The 17,246-nt window shown below is 29.2% G+C and overlaps 3 protein-coding genes across 5 annotated transcripts; all 3 read right to left on the bottom strand.

The window, feature by feature from the left end:
• Window positions 1-3,653: 3,653 nt before the first annotated feature.
• LOC122508615 (glucose dehydrogenase [FAD, quinone]-like) lies at window positions 3,654-7,591 on the bottom strand. Its single transcript, XM_043622068.1, has 7 exons — window positions 7,380-7,591; window positions 7,056-7,299; window positions 6,370-6,628; window positions 5,994-6,254; window positions 5,646-5,876; window positions 5,193-5,520; window positions 3,654-4,528 (listed from the first exon to the last, which is right to left on the bottom strand). The coding sequence occupies exons 1-7, from the start codon at window positions 7,547-7,549 to the stop codon at window positions 4,222-4,224; spliced, it is 1,800 nt and encodes a 599-aa protein (XP_043478003.1). The 5' UTR covers window positions 7,550-7,591; the 3' UTR covers window positions 3,654-4,221.
• Window positions 7,592-8,445: 854 nt separating this feature from the next.
• On the bottom strand, window positions 8,446-11,404 carry LOC122508616 (glucose dehydrogenase [FAD, quinone]-like). The gene is made up of 7 exons (XM_043622069.1): window positions 11,154-11,404; window positions 10,832-11,069; window positions 10,478-10,736; window positions 10,131-10,391; window positions 9,793-10,023; window positions 9,390-9,717; window positions 8,446-9,295 (listed from the first exon to the last, which is right to left on the bottom strand). Exons 1-7 carry the CDS (start codon window positions 11,324-11,326, stop codon window positions 8,962-8,964), a joined length of 1,824 nt encoding a protein of 607 aa, XP_043478004.1. The 5' UTR covers window positions 11,327-11,404; the 3' UTR covers window positions 8,446-8,961.
• Window positions 11,405-11,546: 142 nt separating this feature from the next.
• Window positions 11,547-17,168, bottom strand: LOC122508617 (glucose dehydrogenase [FAD, quinone]-like). 3 transcript variants are annotated; one of them, XM_043622071.1, is made up of 9 exons: window positions 17,042-17,168; window positions 16,358-16,446; window positions 14,265-14,437; window positions 13,967-14,204; window positions 13,462-13,720; window positions 13,141-13,401; window positions 12,849-13,079; window positions 12,466-12,793; window positions 11,547-12,400 (listed from the first exon to the last, which is right to left on the bottom strand). In XM_043622071.1, exons 3-9 carry the CDS (start codon window positions 14,435-14,437, stop codon window positions 12,076-12,078), a joined length of 1,815 nt encoding a protein of 604 aa, XP_043478006.1. In that variant the 5' UTR covers window positions 16,358-16,446; window positions 17,042-17,168; the 3' UTR covers window positions 11,547-12,075. The 3 variants fall into 3 exon arrangements, with proteins under 3 accessions (XP_043478006.1, XP_043478007.1, XP_043478005.1); XM_043622072.1 differs by lacking the exon at window positions 17,042-17,168 and adding an exon at window positions 16,765-16,786; XM_043622070.1 differs by lacking the exons at window positions 16,358-16,446; window positions 17,042-17,168 and having other exon boundaries at window positions 14,265-14,449.
• Window positions 17,169-17,246: the final 78 nt, after the last annotated feature.

A 17,246-nucleotide genomic window follows, 5' to 3' on the forward strand; every position in this document is an offset into this window, starting at 1 on the left:
ATTCACAAAAAAATGAAAAAAAATTCCATAATATTGAATTTTGTAAAAAAAGGTTTAACGAAATTGAAAAATAACGTCAAAGTTTATGAATGAGAAACTAATAGAATTAATGGTAAATTTCGTTTCTGAAATGTTACAACTATTTTCATACTAGATGATAAATAACAAGTATTTTTAATTAATTAAAATAATAAATAAACAAATTTAAATAATTTAAAAAAATTCAATTAAACTTTTGCAAGAAAATTAATTCTACAGAATTTTTAGTTAAAAGTATGAAAAATTCATATTTTCAAAGGTTCTAATTTGAAACCTTTTCGAAATTCAATTATTTCTACAAATTCACGCTATAATGCTATTAATATTAATATTAAATTATTATCTAAAATTTTAACTATTTAAAATTTATTTTTTAAATTTTTATTTGAAAATTCTATAAGAATTCAATTATTTAAATACAAAATGAATAATTAATTGAATAATTCAATGCTTCTTAAAATTGAATTCTCATAAAAATATATCAACAAATTTTGAAATAATTAAATTTTTAAAAATAATTACATTTTTAGAGAAATTTGATTAATAATATATTAAAAATAATTGAAATTCTGTGTTAAGTTTTTTAATATTTATAAAAATAATTGAATTCTTAAAAATAATTTTATTGTTTACAAAAATAATTGAATTTCTATAAAAAATTTTTTATTTGTAAATAATTGAATTTTTGTGAAATGTTTGTTATTTATAAAACTAATTAATTGTCTACGTAAAATTAAATAAAATTTTTTTTTAAATAATTCAATTCTTTAAGAAAATTTTATTAAAACAGTAAATATTAAAAATAATTGAATTGAGAAAAATTTTTGAAAATAATTGAAATTTTGTCAAGAATTTAATTAAATTTTTTTAAATAATTTAATTCTTTTGGAAAATTATATTAAAGCAGTAAATATTAAAAATTTTTGAAAGCAATTGAATTTTTGCAAAAAATGTTATTAAAATTTTTGAAAATAATTGAATTTTGGAGTAGAATTTTATTATTTATAAAGATAATTGAATTTTTTAAAAAATGTTTGAACATAATTGAATTTTTGCAAAGAGTTTTATTATAATTTTTGAAAATAATTGAATTTTGGAGAATAATCTCATTATTTATAAAGATAACCTTGTATTGTAATATTTAAAAATTATTTTTTTTGTTATATAGTTTTTAAACATATATTCTGAAATAAATTTTGAAATTAGAAATAATTTTTCTATATAGTTATACATGTAGGAAATAAAGTCAAATGACAGAATCGTGAGACTCGTCAAGGAGGAATGACCGGGTTGACGACTTCTCTTTTCGAGTTTTTTTTTTCTTAAGGGATATGCATCTCCACTCCTTGTCACTTGTTTTGCAAATACTCTTTCGTATTTATAAAAGCAAATGATGGGAGAATTAATAGGAGACCACATCTAGAATATAGATTTGTAACTGTAAATCCAAGTTTTTTCTCAATTCACTGTCAACCACATTTGCTGAAATGAATGTTAAAAAAATTGTAAACTTAAATTTTTTTTCCATAATAGAAAAATTTTAAAATATGCTATGAACATAAAAAATATTATTATATTTTGTATGTTCATAACATATTTAAAAATTTTTCTAGGACCTAAAAATAGAAATTTAAAAATAAATAATTGCAGAAAATATATTTAATACATTAAAATAATTTAATATATTTTAAAAATTATTTTCCCAAATGTGGAAACTATTTTCATAGTAGATGATGAATAATAATTTTGAAAAATGTGATTCCACTAGCAAATAAAAAGGCATTTATTAACAGGTCACTATATCGTTTATTTCAAAATAAATATCATTCTGATTGGATTCAATGATTGCATTAACACGGAGACAGTCAATAGATGAAGCAGCAATAATTCTGACATATTTTTAGCCCTGAGCTAGAAATGCAATTTCTCCCTACTCATATTTATGACATTTTCTTCCGGTTAAAAATTATTCCATCACGATTCTCGATGTTTTTTATTTTTTTTTTTATTGCATTATCCTAAAATTGTTTCGTGATACATTCAATGTTCTATAAGACTTATGAATGCTTTCAGATATTAATATTAGTTATAAATATAACAAAATTATAAAATTAACAATGAATAATAAAATAATAAAATAAAAATAAAGAAAATAAAAAAATAAAAATGATAATATAGTAAAAATTAATAACAAATGATAAGAACAGTAAAATAAAGAAAATTTATAATTTTATGTTAAATTAAATTTACAATATTATGCTAATGATAATAAAAATTAATATCAGTAATAAAAGTCATAATTATAAAAATAATATCTAGTCATTATAATTATATTTTAAATAGAAAATTGATTTTTAATTATTTTCGAGGTCATTGGGAATGTTCCAAGGTTTATAGAATAAAGAAATTGATCATTTTTTTTTGTTTCGGATGATTGAGAGTTAACTTTCGATGAACGTAAGAATAATTTCGTAATTTAAATCACTGTCACGGCGAGACTGATAAAAATCTCATACCTGCCACAAAGCAATAACTATATACGTATTATATTGTTTTACAGGACATACACCTTGATGTTATATAATATGTATTGCATCTCCTATTGCATGATTCGTTGACAGACTCTCAGGAAGTATTTATTTATAAATAATTAAATTTTTTTATTTATTTCTGTGACTGATATATAGCAAAAATAATAATTTTAGACAGGTAGCTATATATTGATAAAAAATTTATTTGCTTTGTATTTTGTTCCTTTCTTACGAAAATTAGGAATAAAATTTCTCGCTAGTTAAACTTATTATTATTACTAAATAATAAAACTCATTGCAGAATTTCAATTATTTTCAATACAATTTTAATCGAATTTCTCGAAAAAAGAAAAATTAATTAATTATATATATAATAAATTAATTAATTAATTATAATAATTCTTTTTTTTTAATTATTCTTAAAAATTTTATTAAAATTCGTCAAAAGAATCCAATTATTTAAAAATTTATTGATAAAATTCTTTATGAGAATTCAATTTTAAGAAACATGCAATTATTTAGAAGAGAATTTTTATAAAATTTTTTATCATAATTGAATTTTTGCAAAGAATTTTATTGAAATTTGCGAAGAAGAATTTTTTTATTTATAAAAATAATTGAAATTTTAAACAGATTTTTTCAAGAAATTTTGAAAATTATTGAATTTCTGCAAAAAATTTTATTATTCATAAAGATAATTGAAATTTAGACGAGAATTTAAAAAAAAAAATTTTAACATAATCGAATTTTTGCTAAGAATTTTATTAAAATAATTGAATTTTAAAGAAGAATTTTATTATTTATAAACATAATTAAAATTTGACGAGAAATTGTTGAAAATGAAATTTTTGCAAAGAATTTTATTATTTACATAGATAATTAAAATTTTGACGAAAGTGTTTTTTTTTAATTTTTTATCATAATTGAATTTTTGTAATTAGGGAATAAAATTCAAATAGCGTTTTGATTCATAAGATTTTATTAATGTCCTGATCCTGACATCTTTCGGCGATCGGATGCAACGTTAATAAAGAGTTGCCATTCGCAGATAAGACAATAGAAATAAAAGTAGGTTTAATTATTACTTAATCAATTTATAATCATTCTACTACAATCAGAAAGATAAATTATTTATTTTTTAGTTGCATTTAAAAACTGTGGTAAAATTGTAAGTACCTATTATAAAATTGGCGCCTTTAAGTAGGCTACGATATTACTTCGGTGAAAGCAGTATTTGGTTCTTGTATTCACATCTTAAAATTTTTTTAATCTTAATTCTTAATTTTAAACTTTTTTAGGACAGGGAATGTATATAACATTTAATTTAATGTTTCGAAACCGGTACCGGTTGCCGGTTTAGAAAATTGTTCTTTATTAGGTTTAGGGTTTTCACATAAAAAACAATTTTATTGCGAGAATTTTTGTTTATAAATATAGATGCAGCAATCTTTTAAAAATATTTTATACCTTACTAAGTATTATTTATTCAATAATATTCTATAATTTTTTTATGCGAAAATGTCGACAGACATGTCGGTAACATAGTCCATTATTAATTATTAATTTAATTAAATTAAATCAAGAAGCTGGAAAAATAAATTTTTATACTTTTTAGACGTAACAAAAGTAGTAAATCGTGATTCTATAAAGTTCATCTATTGTTTCTAATAAAATCAACAACTCTTTCACCAATCATAATAGAGGGAGCGTTAGTATTTCCGGAAGTAACTACCGGCATAATACTGGCATCAGCAACTCTAACACCTTTCACCCCTCTGACCCTCAATAAATTATCAACCACTGCCATTGGATCTGATTCAGGACCCATTTTACACGATCCCGCCTGATGATTTACTGTACTTTTGTAATTTTTTACCACACACTCCCAATAGGAATCGCTTCCAAATTCCAAATGTTCACAAAGTTTGAATGTACTCCTGTTAAATTGGAAGTCATACCTAAAAATTCGTCAAATTAGTACTAGGTCGATAAAAAACAGTTAGAATAGTTTTTTTTAACCCTTTCGTGCCCCGAGAAACCCAGTGATTCGATTTTGTTGAAACTTATCGTTACTCAAGGGTTTTGGGGTCACTGATTACGAATTTGAAGTCAGTTTCTCAAAATTTTTCAAATTTAAAATGGCGGAACCAATATGGCGGACATTTTTTTCGAAATTTCTCAAATTTACATAAAACTTGCAACTCGGGGATTTTCGGGGTCGCTGATTACGAATCTGAAGTCAGATTTAAAAAATTCAAAATAGTGACCCCGAAAACACCCGATTTGTAAAAGACGTCCACTATTTTGAATTTTGAAAATCTAACTTTAGATTCTTAATCAGTGATCCCGAAAACCCCTGAGTAAGAAGTTTTAACCAAATTTGAGGAAATTTTGACAAAAATTAAATTTCGACTAATTTCTTATAAATATTTTACCTATTTATAATAATTATAATTGTTCTACGTGATTTATTATTTTTTTATTTGTAGCAGTGTCCATTCGGAATAGAAAGAAATTTACCGCAAATTAATTGATTGACTTTTATAAGAATAAGATAAATTTTTCTAAGTGGGACACTTGTCCCAGAGGCACAAAAGGGTTTTTAAAGAACATTAAGTTTACTTTTTAAGCGCCTGTGTTGATACAAATCGAAAGGCAAATTTAATTCCCTCAATTTGCACAGAAATGTCGTCGGAATTCGACATATATTGAGGATAAATCAGAGGCATTGATAGAGGATTGTTGTCCCTTAATTTTACATAGCCTTTACTCTTTGGACGAATAACCACGGGAAGGATTAGAATTGTTCTTCTTAATTTTGAATTTTGATTGATCATTCCATTTTCGGAGCATGACGCCACATAACCTACGAAATTAATTTGTATGTCTGGAAAGTCTTCTTGGGGATTTGCAAATTTTGTATTTATAAAACCTGTTGTTTGTAGAACACCTGAAAATAGATGATTTTTTAAAACATCACTCAACTGATGTGAATTCAGCTACGGATTTGTACTATCAAACTGTACCATCTGTTAATTTATCTACATTATGATTTTCTTCAGAAATAATTTTTACCAATGCTACTTAGAGGTCCGGTTCTAGAAGTTAAATATTGCGTTACAGATATCCAATTTAGGTCATTTTTGTCTGTCTCATTGATGGTGAATGTCAAGGGAACATGAACCTGGTCGTGTAAATTTTTACCAACTCCGGGAAGATGATGAATCACTGGAACACCTACTGCTTCTAGATCATCTCTTGGCCCAACTCCACTGTTCAGTAGTATTTGCGGAGAATTTACTATACCTTTTGGAAAAAGAAAAGAGTCAATATTTCCATTAAGCATTATTTTCTGAACGATTCTAATTCTTTTCAACAGATTCGCTTGTTTTGTAACCACTTGTAAACCTAATAATCATTTACCACCACTAATGATGACTTCCTTGTTAATTCCAACTTTAGTGAATCTTCCATTCTTGTAGAATTCGATAGCTATGGCAGTTTTGTTATTATTGAAAATAATTCTAGTCGCAGTTGTATTTAGCATGATGTGTAAATTCTGACGATTTCTGACAGGTCTCAGAAATGCACGTGCTGTTGAATAACGACTACCTTTTTTTGTATTTGTTTGAACAGTTGAAAAACCTGTGTGATTCCTTCCATTTACGTCCAGATTATCGTAACCTACAATTTAATTTTTTTTTAAACTCATAAGAATAGAAAATACAAAATTCAAAAGATTAACTTAAAAACTTCAGGGTGTAACACTTTAATAAATCGGAGATGTGGAATAGTTTACCTAATTCTTTAGCAGCTTTTAGAATGTCATTACTAATTGGAGGATGATTATTGAACTGCGTTATAGGCAGTGGACCACCACGACCATGATATTCGGAATCAACTTTGTCCATTTGTAAATTATTCTCACTTTTTTTGAAATAAGGAAGCACGTCTTTAAAGGACCAACCGCTATTTCCCATTGTCTCCCAATTGTCGAAATCTCGATGTGCTCCCCTTATGTACACCATTGCATTAATTGCACCTGTACCCCCAAGAACCTGAACATAATTACAATTCTGATTTATTGATCTGGAAAAGCTTTTGGCATCATTTCCAACAAAAAAAAGCAGTCAAGAGGTTCTTTGATTATTCTTGGGCATTAGTTGCTCAAGAGTAATCGAAGAACCTTTTGACTTTAAATTGCAGAATTAATAGTAGATTTTGACCATAAACGTGTAAAAGATTTTCATAGTAGATGATGAATAATAATTTTAAAAAATGTGGAAAAGCTTTTGGCATAATTTCCAACAAATAGTAGAAGTCAAAAGGTTCTTCGTTTACTTTTCAGCATTAGTTGCTCAAGAGTAATTGAAGAACCTTTTGAATTCAGATGGCAGAATTAATAGTCAAAATTTTGCCCCTAAACGTATAAAAGATTTTCATAGTAGATGATGAATAATAATCTCAAAGAAAGGCTATACTTAACTTTCCTCTAGGCCAGTAACACTGTGCTGCATTTTCATTAGAACAATCATTGTTCTCACTTTGAAAACTATATTGCCAGTCTATATTCGAATGAATTGAATTAACGTACAATGATGGTACATGTAGCCATGCTGGTTCATCTAACCCTGCCTCTAAAAGTAAAATTGATTTACTACTTAGTTCTGATAATCTCGAGGCTACTACCGAACCAGCACTTCCTCCTCCAATCACAATGTAATCATAACTGTAATCAATAATAATTGTGAATACGTATATAACTAACTATAGTTATTATTAATTTTACCACATCATCGAAATGATTACCTTGAATTGGGGGTTTGACGTGGTCTGATTCGGTGACAAGGATCCTCAAGATCACACTGTCTTCGAATATATGTCTCCAAAATTCCCATAAACAATAAAAAAGTTGGACCACCACATGTTGATGCCAAAGTAACTTGACTTGTGGCTGGTGAAGAGCAATTTGTCTCCATCTTTGCAAAAATAATTATAATTCGTCAATTATTAAATTGAACTCAATAATTAGTAATTTAGAAATTTTTCGGACACTTTACTGTTGTATTTAATTATAAATAAATTACTAAAATACAATAAAATTAGTATCAGTTACACTACAATAGATATAATTGTATAAATGAACTCTGAAACTGCTACCCTAATAACTGGGTAAATTTTAAAGATAAATATTCTTTTTGTTTGAAACTAACGTATTTAAAAATTGATTCGATGCCAATTTCAGCTTCATATCTATAAACTTATTAAAGGTTTAATATATAATTTTTACTACAAAAAGAAGAGAATTTACTTGCCTTATAGAACAGTAATATTACTATTGAATTGTCAAAATATCATTGTAGTTAAAGTTAACATTGTAAGAGATTAATTGTAGATTATTTCCTTATGAATATGCAATGCAAAATAGATTAAAAAAAGTATACATTGTATAATTTTCTTCAATTGCATAATTGTAAATATTAATTAGAAAGAGAAATAAGCATATTGCATAATACTACTTTGTATTTAGGGGCCAAAGATTTTAGGAATCACATTACCAGTATGGATTGCGCCTATAATGATAATAATTCTAAAAAATGTTTGTCTACTTATGTTAGGCTCCGAGGGTGCTTTTATTAAATGAATAACAAAAGGGAGACAAATTGCTAATTAGTCAATTTGGGAAATCTTATTGATATCCTTGATATTTATATTTAAGTGTGGATTCATGTAACCTTAAAAGATTAGGTTCTCGTTAAATTATCATATGCATATTCCTTTTTACAATGTTAATATTTATTGATAGTATAATTTATACAATTGAATTTACTTACAATGTTAAAGCTACATGTAATGAATTTTAAATGAGTGAAGCGGCAACCAGTTTTGCATGGCTGTCTTACAGACAATGGTTTGAACATTGAACAGTTTTCAGTTCTTTTTAGTGATTTTGACCGTTCGGAGATAGCACCATATTTTTTGGGAAACATTTTATGAAAACAAGTAGAGGAAAGTTCGTGGAATATTAAATTGTGAAAGCTAATATTACTTGGTTATTTTCTTCAAAACTATCTCTGGTAAATATCTTTAACCATTACAAGCTAGTTTTTAGTAAACGTTATAAGACTTCATTCTTGCTGTTTGGATGTCCTTCAGTAAAATGCCCCTCTGAAATTCCCCTAAATACTTGGTATATCAAGAATGTACAAGATTCTTGATAGTGGAGAAAGAGTAACTGAATAGTGCATCAAAATGACAAGGAATCGAATCAAACAGTCGATTTCGTTCAATGATTTTTATTAATGATACAAAATTCTCTCTGTGAAAACAACAATGTCCCCAACCATCAACCAGTCGATCCTTTCGTTCTCTTGTCATTTTCAGGATATTCTCAATTTAAGTGTGAACAATATTCTGGCATCCAATTCATTTTAATGAAATGTGCAGCTCGTTCGCCAATCATAATTGCCGGTGCGTTTGTATTTCCGGATGTAACTCGCGGCATAATACTGGTATCCGCAATCCTGACCCTCCAAACACCTTTAACTTTTAAATGATCATCAACAACTGCCATTGGATCTGAATCGGGTCCCATTTTACATGATCCACAATAATGTCCACCCGTAGATGTATCATGTCTTACAGCACACTCCCAATAAGGATCACTTCCAAATTCCAAGTGCTCACAATTTTTCACCGGTGTCTTGTCTAATTGAAAGTCGTACCTAAAAGTATTTAATTATTTCAAGTTACTTTAGGAATTATAAACACAATGAAATAATAGAAATGAATTTATTGTCAGTATCCCTATGTGCTTACTTTGCAAGAGCTCTGGTCTTTGTCATCCTAATGGCAAATTTAATTCCCTCTACCAGTACTGTAGCATCATTAGGATCGTCGAAAATATTAGCAGTGACCAGTGGTCTTGAGAGGGGGTTGTTGTTTGACAGACGAACATATCCCCTGCTTTTTGGATGTAAAACAACTGGCATTATGGATACTGGTCTTCGTAAATTTACTCCCGGGTTAGTGTTTGGGGGCTTGGGACAGGAAGCTTCATAACCACCGAAAACCATATGTATATCCGGATGATCATCCTCGGGATTTGCGAATTTTGTGTTTATCATTCCAGTTACTTGCCAACCACCTTTTTCCGAATCGAGAACCATTAGAATTATTAAATTAGATAATTAGTAGAATGGACTTATTAAATCATCTTCACCTGTTGAGGAAAGTGGTCCTTTTCTATTTAGTAGGTACTCCGAAACTGAGGCCCAATCATAGGCACTTACTTCCTTTTCGTTAATTGTCATTGGCAAGAGATATTGTACATGGTCGTGGAAATTTTCTCCCACACCCGGAAGATTATGCACTACCGGTACTTTTGCTTTTTCTAATTCTTCCTTGGGACCAATTCCACTATTCATCAATATCTGAGGTGAATTTATTGCACCTGAATAAGAAGTTAGAAATACAATTGAATAGTGTTTTTAGTTACGGAGGACTACACTTAAATATCTGTGTTAGAAAAAGAGAATAGTTTTTGCGGCTATTATTTACCTGCACTAACAATTACTTCTTTTTTAATTCCCACTTTAAAAAGTCTTCCATTTTTGTAAAACTCCACAGCAACGGCATTTTTATGGTCATCAAAAACAATTGTAGTCACTGTGCTATTAATCATGATGTGTAGATTAGAACGACTTCGAGCAGGTCGTAGAAATGCTCGAGCTGTTGAATAACGTGAGCCTTTATTAGTAGTGGTTTGTGCAACCATCCAACCAGTGTGCGTTTTTCCATTCAAGTCGACAGTGTTGTAACCTGAGAAATAGAACCCAGTTGGGAAAATAAAGCAGGAAAAAAAGAAAAACAATAATGTTTCCATAGCTTTCAAATTTCGAAATTACCTAATTCTTTAGCAGCTTCTAAAATGTCAGGTGTCATTGGAGGTTGGGAATTAAATCTCGATACTGGTAAGGGTCCGCCTTTGCTATGATAGACAGGATCTAGTTCATCAATTTGTATGTTATTTTCACTTTTCTTAAAAAATGGAAGAACATCCTCATAAGACCAGTATTTATTTCCCAATTTCTCCCAATCGTTGTAATCCTTATGCGATCCTCTCATGTACATCATACCATTAATTGAACTCGTGCCACCAAGAACCTAGGGTAACAAAAATCTCCATCTCGATTAGTAATTTCGAAATATCTCTGTAGAAATATTTAATTTCAAACTGATTCAAACGGAAAAATTATAACCTTTCCTCCACAGAATGTACATCTTTTCTCCTTCTTATTAAGACAGGAGTTTTTTTCAACCTCACCACGATGTTGCCAATTTAATGATGTCGATGCTATTGGAAGTGCTGGTACCGAACCCCATGATATTTCATCTAACCCTGTCTCTAATAGTAAAACAGAAAAACATTTCTCTTCTGATAGTCTTGCTGCAACTGTTGCACCTCCACTACCGGCTCCAATGACAATAAAATCATAACTGTAATAACTTCATTATTATTTGAAAGTAATTCAAAGATGAATTTAGTAAGAGCAAGTAAAATATTTATAAAGTAAGTTTGACCTTATCTCTGGTTCATCACGAGGTGTTATTCGTCCACAAGGATCCTCAAGATCACACTGTTTTTTAAGGAATAATTCTAAAACTGATAAAAATGAGACGAAGACTACACCCGGGCATGTCGATGATAAAGGAGCTTGATTCGTAATTGGCGATGGACAATTATTACAGCTCATCTAAAATTTTATAGACAGTTTCAATTACTCACCATTGGCTTCCTATTTATTCTCTTTTAAGACGAAAAGTTGTCAAAATATTATTTACATTTCATATTTAGAGTAAATACCTACCTTTTAATAATTTTACCTAATCAGGAACAATTTTTTAAAGACTCTAAAAGATTTGCAAATTTAAAATAAAAATATATTTTGTTTCTCGATATAATAAGGAGGAAAAATGTAAACATTTAGTAATTGTATAAGATTATACTAAGGAAAGAGTATTTAAAAATAATTTGCAGTGCAACAAAATTGTTTTTTTACTTTAAAATTTTTATGTCTTGTTATTTTTGCGAAATATAAAAAAAATTTTATGTTCCAGTTTTTTTTATTTTCCTCAACACTTTTGGTTAATACAAACTAGGAATATTACTTAGGTCTTAATTTTAATGTTTGGCAAGGCAGGAACCACATTTTTTTTCACAAATTACAGAATTTATTTTGTGAAAGATCTGCCAGGTCGAAGGTTTTGTTTCGCTTGAAGAGAAAAATTGTACAGCAATAATGGAAATTTCGCCACAAGTTTCTGGTCCTTGTTTCGATGGGATAAAATTTTGTGTGGCTTCTTATGGATGTCCCTTGATCAGTAAAGTCCATAACTTCTATTAATTGATGAGTTAAAAATTTGTCTTATCTTCTGTAGTATTAATAAAAAAATAGGTACTTCGTACGTAATAACTGTACCATCCCTTTTGTTGTTGATTGCATCACTGGTATTTGAAACTCCTCCAACTAAATTTAATGAAATCGGCAGCTCTTTCACCAATCATAATAGAAGGAGCATTAGTATTTCCAGAAGTGACTTCTGGCATAATACTAGCGTCCGCAACCCGAACACCTCTAATTCCTCTAACTTTCAAATGATTATCAACCACTGCCATTGGATCCGAATGAGGACCCATTTTACAAGATCCCGCTTGATGATAACCAGGACTTCTCTTATGTTTTATAGCACACGTCCAATAGGAATCACTTCCAAATTCCAACTGCTCACAATTTTTCACCGGTGTCCTGTCCAACTGAAAGTCATATCTGAAAAAAGCAAAATTGTTTTTTGTTTCCAAGTAATTTACCCAAAAAAATGTTCGGTAACCTACTTTCTTAGAGCCCTTGTTCCAGCTAATCGTAACATGAACTTAATTCCCTCGATCATAACATTGATATCTTCAAGATGAGTCATATATTTTGGGTAGATCAGCGGTTTCGAACGAGGATCACTATTTCGCAATCGTAGAAAACCTTTACTTTTCGGATGAATAACAGTCGAAACGAATCTAATTTGTTTTCGAACACTTGAATTTCCTGTAATTTCTCCGCTTTCCGAACATCTTGGCATATAGCCAGAGAAAAATATCTGTAGATCCGGATGATCATCCTGGGGATTCGAGTATTTTGAATGTACAAGTCCGGTTATTGTCGAAATACCTAGGGGGAAATAAATTTTATTTTCAGGTTTAGATGACTTTTGGATGAACTTTACCTATGCCACTCAAAGGTCCTTTCCTGAATAGAAGATAATCCAAAGCTGAAACCCAAGTTAGGTTATTAAATTCAGTTTCATTGATGGTAAAATCCAGAGGGAATAGAACATGATCGTGTAAATTCTTCCCAACACCTGGAAGATCGTGAACCAGTGGAATACGAACTGATGCTAATTCTTCCTTGGCCCCAACTCCACTGTTCATTAGCAACTGTGGAGAATTGACTATTCCTAGAAAAAACAACAACTTAATACCAAATATTTTCGGTAGAATATAGACAGCAGCTATTACCTCCACTAATAATAATTTCTTTGTTAACTCGAATTTTCATAAATTTTCCATTTTTGTAAAATTCGACACCAATTGCTCGTTTATTATGATTGAATATAATTCTCGTCGCTGTTGAATTCAGCATAATGTGTAAATTTTGACGATTTCTCGCAGGTCTTAGAAATGCCCTAGCAGATGAAAATCGACTACCTCTGTCCGTTGTACTTTGAATAATTGCAAATCCGGTGTGGACTTTTCCATTAACATCGACTGTATTGTAACCTTTAGTAGGAAATTAGAAATTAGATAAGAGAACTTTTTTTTCTATTGCAATTAGTTTACCTAATTCTTTTCCAGCCTTTAGAATATCGTAACACATCGGAGGATGATAATTTAATTGTGTGACAGATAAGGGTCCACGTTGACTGTGAAAGCCGGTATCCATTTTATCAATTTGCTGATTATTTTCACTCTTCTTGAAATAGGTAAGTACGTCCTTGTATGCCCAACCCTTATTTCCCAGTTTCTCCCAATTATTGAAATCCTTTCGCGATCCTCTAATGTAGATCATTCCATTTATTGAACTTGTACCACCAAGTACCTGAACATAATTATAATTCTATGATTTAATCTGGAAAAGCTTTTGTCATAATTCCCAATAGTAGAAGCCAAAAGGTTCTTCGATCTCTCTTGAGCATTAGTTGTTCAAGAGCAACTAATGCTCAAGAGTAATCAAAGAACCTTTTGAATTTAAATTGCAGAATTAATCTTAGATTTTGCCCCTAAACGTGTAAAAGATTTTCATAGTAGATAATGAATATTAATTTCAAAAAAAGGTGATACTTAACTTTCCCCTCGGCCAAGAACACGATAATTTGTTATCCTTCAGACATTCCTCACCTTCATAATTATATTGCCAATCTAATTCTGTTCGTAGGGTATTTAAGTAAAATGATGGTACTTGTGACCAGGCTGGTTCATCCAATCCTGCCTCGAGTAGTAAGACAGAAAAATCTTTTTGCTCTGATAATCTCGAAGCAACTACTGAACCTGCACTTCCGGCACCGATTACGATAAAATCATAGCTGTGGAACAACCTTTGAATTGTAGTATGAATTGAAAGTTGTAATTAACGAAATGATTACCTTGAATTGGGGGTTTCATGGGGTCTGATACGGTGACATGGATCTTCAAGGTCACACTGTCTTTGAATATAAGTTTCCAATAGTCCCATAAATAATAAGAAGGCACTACCACCGCAGGATGATGCCAATGTGACATGACTCGTCACTGGCAGGGGACAGTAACTGCAGTTCATCTGTATAAACATTCTCAAATATTTATCCTAGCCTATACTCGTAATGAGATAAAAGTTAGGGAAAGAGTCAAGCTTCATTTTGGTTCCAACCGGAACTTGATATCTTGCATACAAGAAAGCTTATGGCCATTTGAATTCAAAACAAGTTTACATGTTGGAAATATTAAATTCCTAAAATCGTAAATTACGTTCTCAAATATTTATCCTGGCTTATACTCGTAATGAGATCAAAGTTAGGGAAAGAGTCAAGCTTCATTTTGGTTTAAACCAGAACTTGATATCTTGCATAGAAGAAAATGTATGGTCACTTGAGTTCGAAACAATTTAACATGTTGGAAATATCAAATTCCTAAAATCATAAATTACGTTTTCAAATATTTATCCTAGCCTATACTTGTAAGGAGATAAAAGTTAGGGAAAGAGTCAAGCTACATTTTGGTACCAACCGGAACTCGATATCTTGCATACAAGAAAACTTATAGCCATTTGAATACAAAACAAGTTTACATGCTGGAAATTTTAAATTCCTAAAATCATAAAAAACGTTCTCAAATATTTATCCTAGCCTATGCTCGTAATGAGATAAAAGTTAGGAAAAGAGTCAAGCTTCATTTTAATACCAACTGGAACTTGATATCTTGCATACAAGAAAACTTATGGCCATTTGAATTTAAAACAAGTTTACATGTTGAAAATATCACATTCCTAAAATCATAAAAAACGTTCTCAAATATTTATCCTAGCTTATACTCGTAATAAGATAAAAGTTAGGGAAAGAGTCAAGCTTTATTTTGGTACAAACCGGAACTTGATATCTTGCATACAAGAAAACTTATGGCTAAATGAATAAAAAGCTAGTATTAAATAAATAATTAATGTCATTTTGAATTGTGGAGATAGTGAAGTACAATGTTAGACGAAGAAATTCTTATTTATTATACTTTGGTGTGAGAAAGAAAGATTTCCGTTCCCGCTTGAGTAACGCTTCAAGTTTCATACTTTTATATATAGTCTGGCATGCGATGAAAGGAGAAAGAAAATATTACCTGGGTTCTCGAAGTTAATTCTCATTCACAAAGGTTAAAAAAAATTATTCTTTATTTGTTTATTAAGAAAGTTTTGCATTTTTTTTCTTGAGGAAAAAAATATATTGTTTAATTTACAAATTGTTGTTTTATGCAATATTTCCCTATTCAGATATTCAAACAGTAAAGCATCGGAAAAATATTTTTATATATCCCAGTAAACGAAAACTAATTGAAATGAATTAAAAAGAATTCACAAAGAGCTTTCGTGAATCCCGCTTTGTGACAAATACGAATTGGAGCCATGATGCAATTTTCCTGAATTCGTGAAACTGTATTGAACTTCCGAACCTTCTATCCGTACCAATTCACTGGACAAGTTTTGAGCCTTTAATTTTTTTCAATTCGTTAGCACGAATTCAATGCATTCCTTGGCCATTTCTTTCGAATGCGAATTCGTTTGGACAAATTGGTACATATTGAATTAAATTCAATTGAATATACAAAGAGCTTGAGTGAATCCCGCTTTGTGACAAATACGAATTGGAGCCTACCAAAAATGTTAATTCGTTTCAATTCATTTGAATTAGTTTTTTTTTACTGGGATGTTCATTTAAGTATTTTTTTAAATATATATATTTTTAAAGATTTTGGGATTTTTTAATTTTAATTTCTGGAAGAAATTAGAGAAATCCTTTTAAAAATTCATGTGTAATAATTTTTGTTTTTAATTTTTTTGATGTCATTTAAAATTATTTGAGGGACTTATGAGGAAAAAGTAAAAATAAATGAATAAATAAAATGTTTAAAATAATGAATTAAATAGCGACCTTCTAAAATCAGAATTAAATTTTTTTCAAAATAAGAGTATTAAGTTTTATTACAATAAATTTACCTTAATTTTACGTTTTTATCGTCTTTTTGCTGGTAAATGGCTTTAAGAGAGAATTTATCGTAGTTCAAGAGTTGTTAACCGAATGTTTCCTGTTAAAAATAAATTATTACATTTTCTTAGACTTTGAGTGTGAACGATAACAAAGGCAGTTGAATTTTCTTTGTGAATAGTATACTTTTCAATATATTCTTTAAGCAGTTGGAATTAAACAATTTGGTATAATTTTTATACTGAATATAAAAAATAATTTATTTTTATAAAACAATTTCAAGTAGATATTAAATTCTAAAAGGAAAATTAGTTATTTTCTCATGTTTCTAATTATAATTATAAATAATATCTAAACATGCAGATAATTACTAAACTGTCGGTTAAGTTATATACTAAAGACATTGTTTTTAAATGACCTTCGAGATAATTTGCAATTTTGTATAAACACACGCAACTATGTCCAAATTGGTAGAAGTTTCCGAACTGGGACATTCACTTTATATGGTATTAAAGAAAAGAATTAAAAATATTTGCAATTATTTAGAATAAAAAATCTATTATTATTAATATTGAAACTGTTGACAAAAAGGCAATGAGAAAATATTATTGTAATTACCGATATGGTTGAGAATTATTTCAATATTAAAAAAGTTAGTGAATTAGTGAATTCAGAAATTAATAAGTTTATCTTACCTTTCATCAATCAAGTAGATTATTCTTTTTGAAAATCGAGAAATTTGTGGTAATGAATAATCCTCTGATAACAAAAGTGTCAAGCAAAAGACAGATTTCCAGTTATAAGGATATCTATCAACGTCGCAATGTCTGACATTAGACTCTATACGATTCTCTTAAGATTGAAATTTATATGATGAAATTTTCCCCGATGATTAAGATT

The sequence above is a fragment of the Leptopilina heterotoma genome, unplaced genomic scaffold (assembly GCF_015476425.1).
Source record: "Leptopilina heterotoma isolate Lh14 unplaced genomic scaffold, ASM1547642v1 Lhet_55, whole genome shotgun sequence".
NCBI lineage: Eukaryota > Metazoa > Arthropoda > Insecta > Hymenoptera > Figitidae > Leptopilina > Leptopilina heterotoma.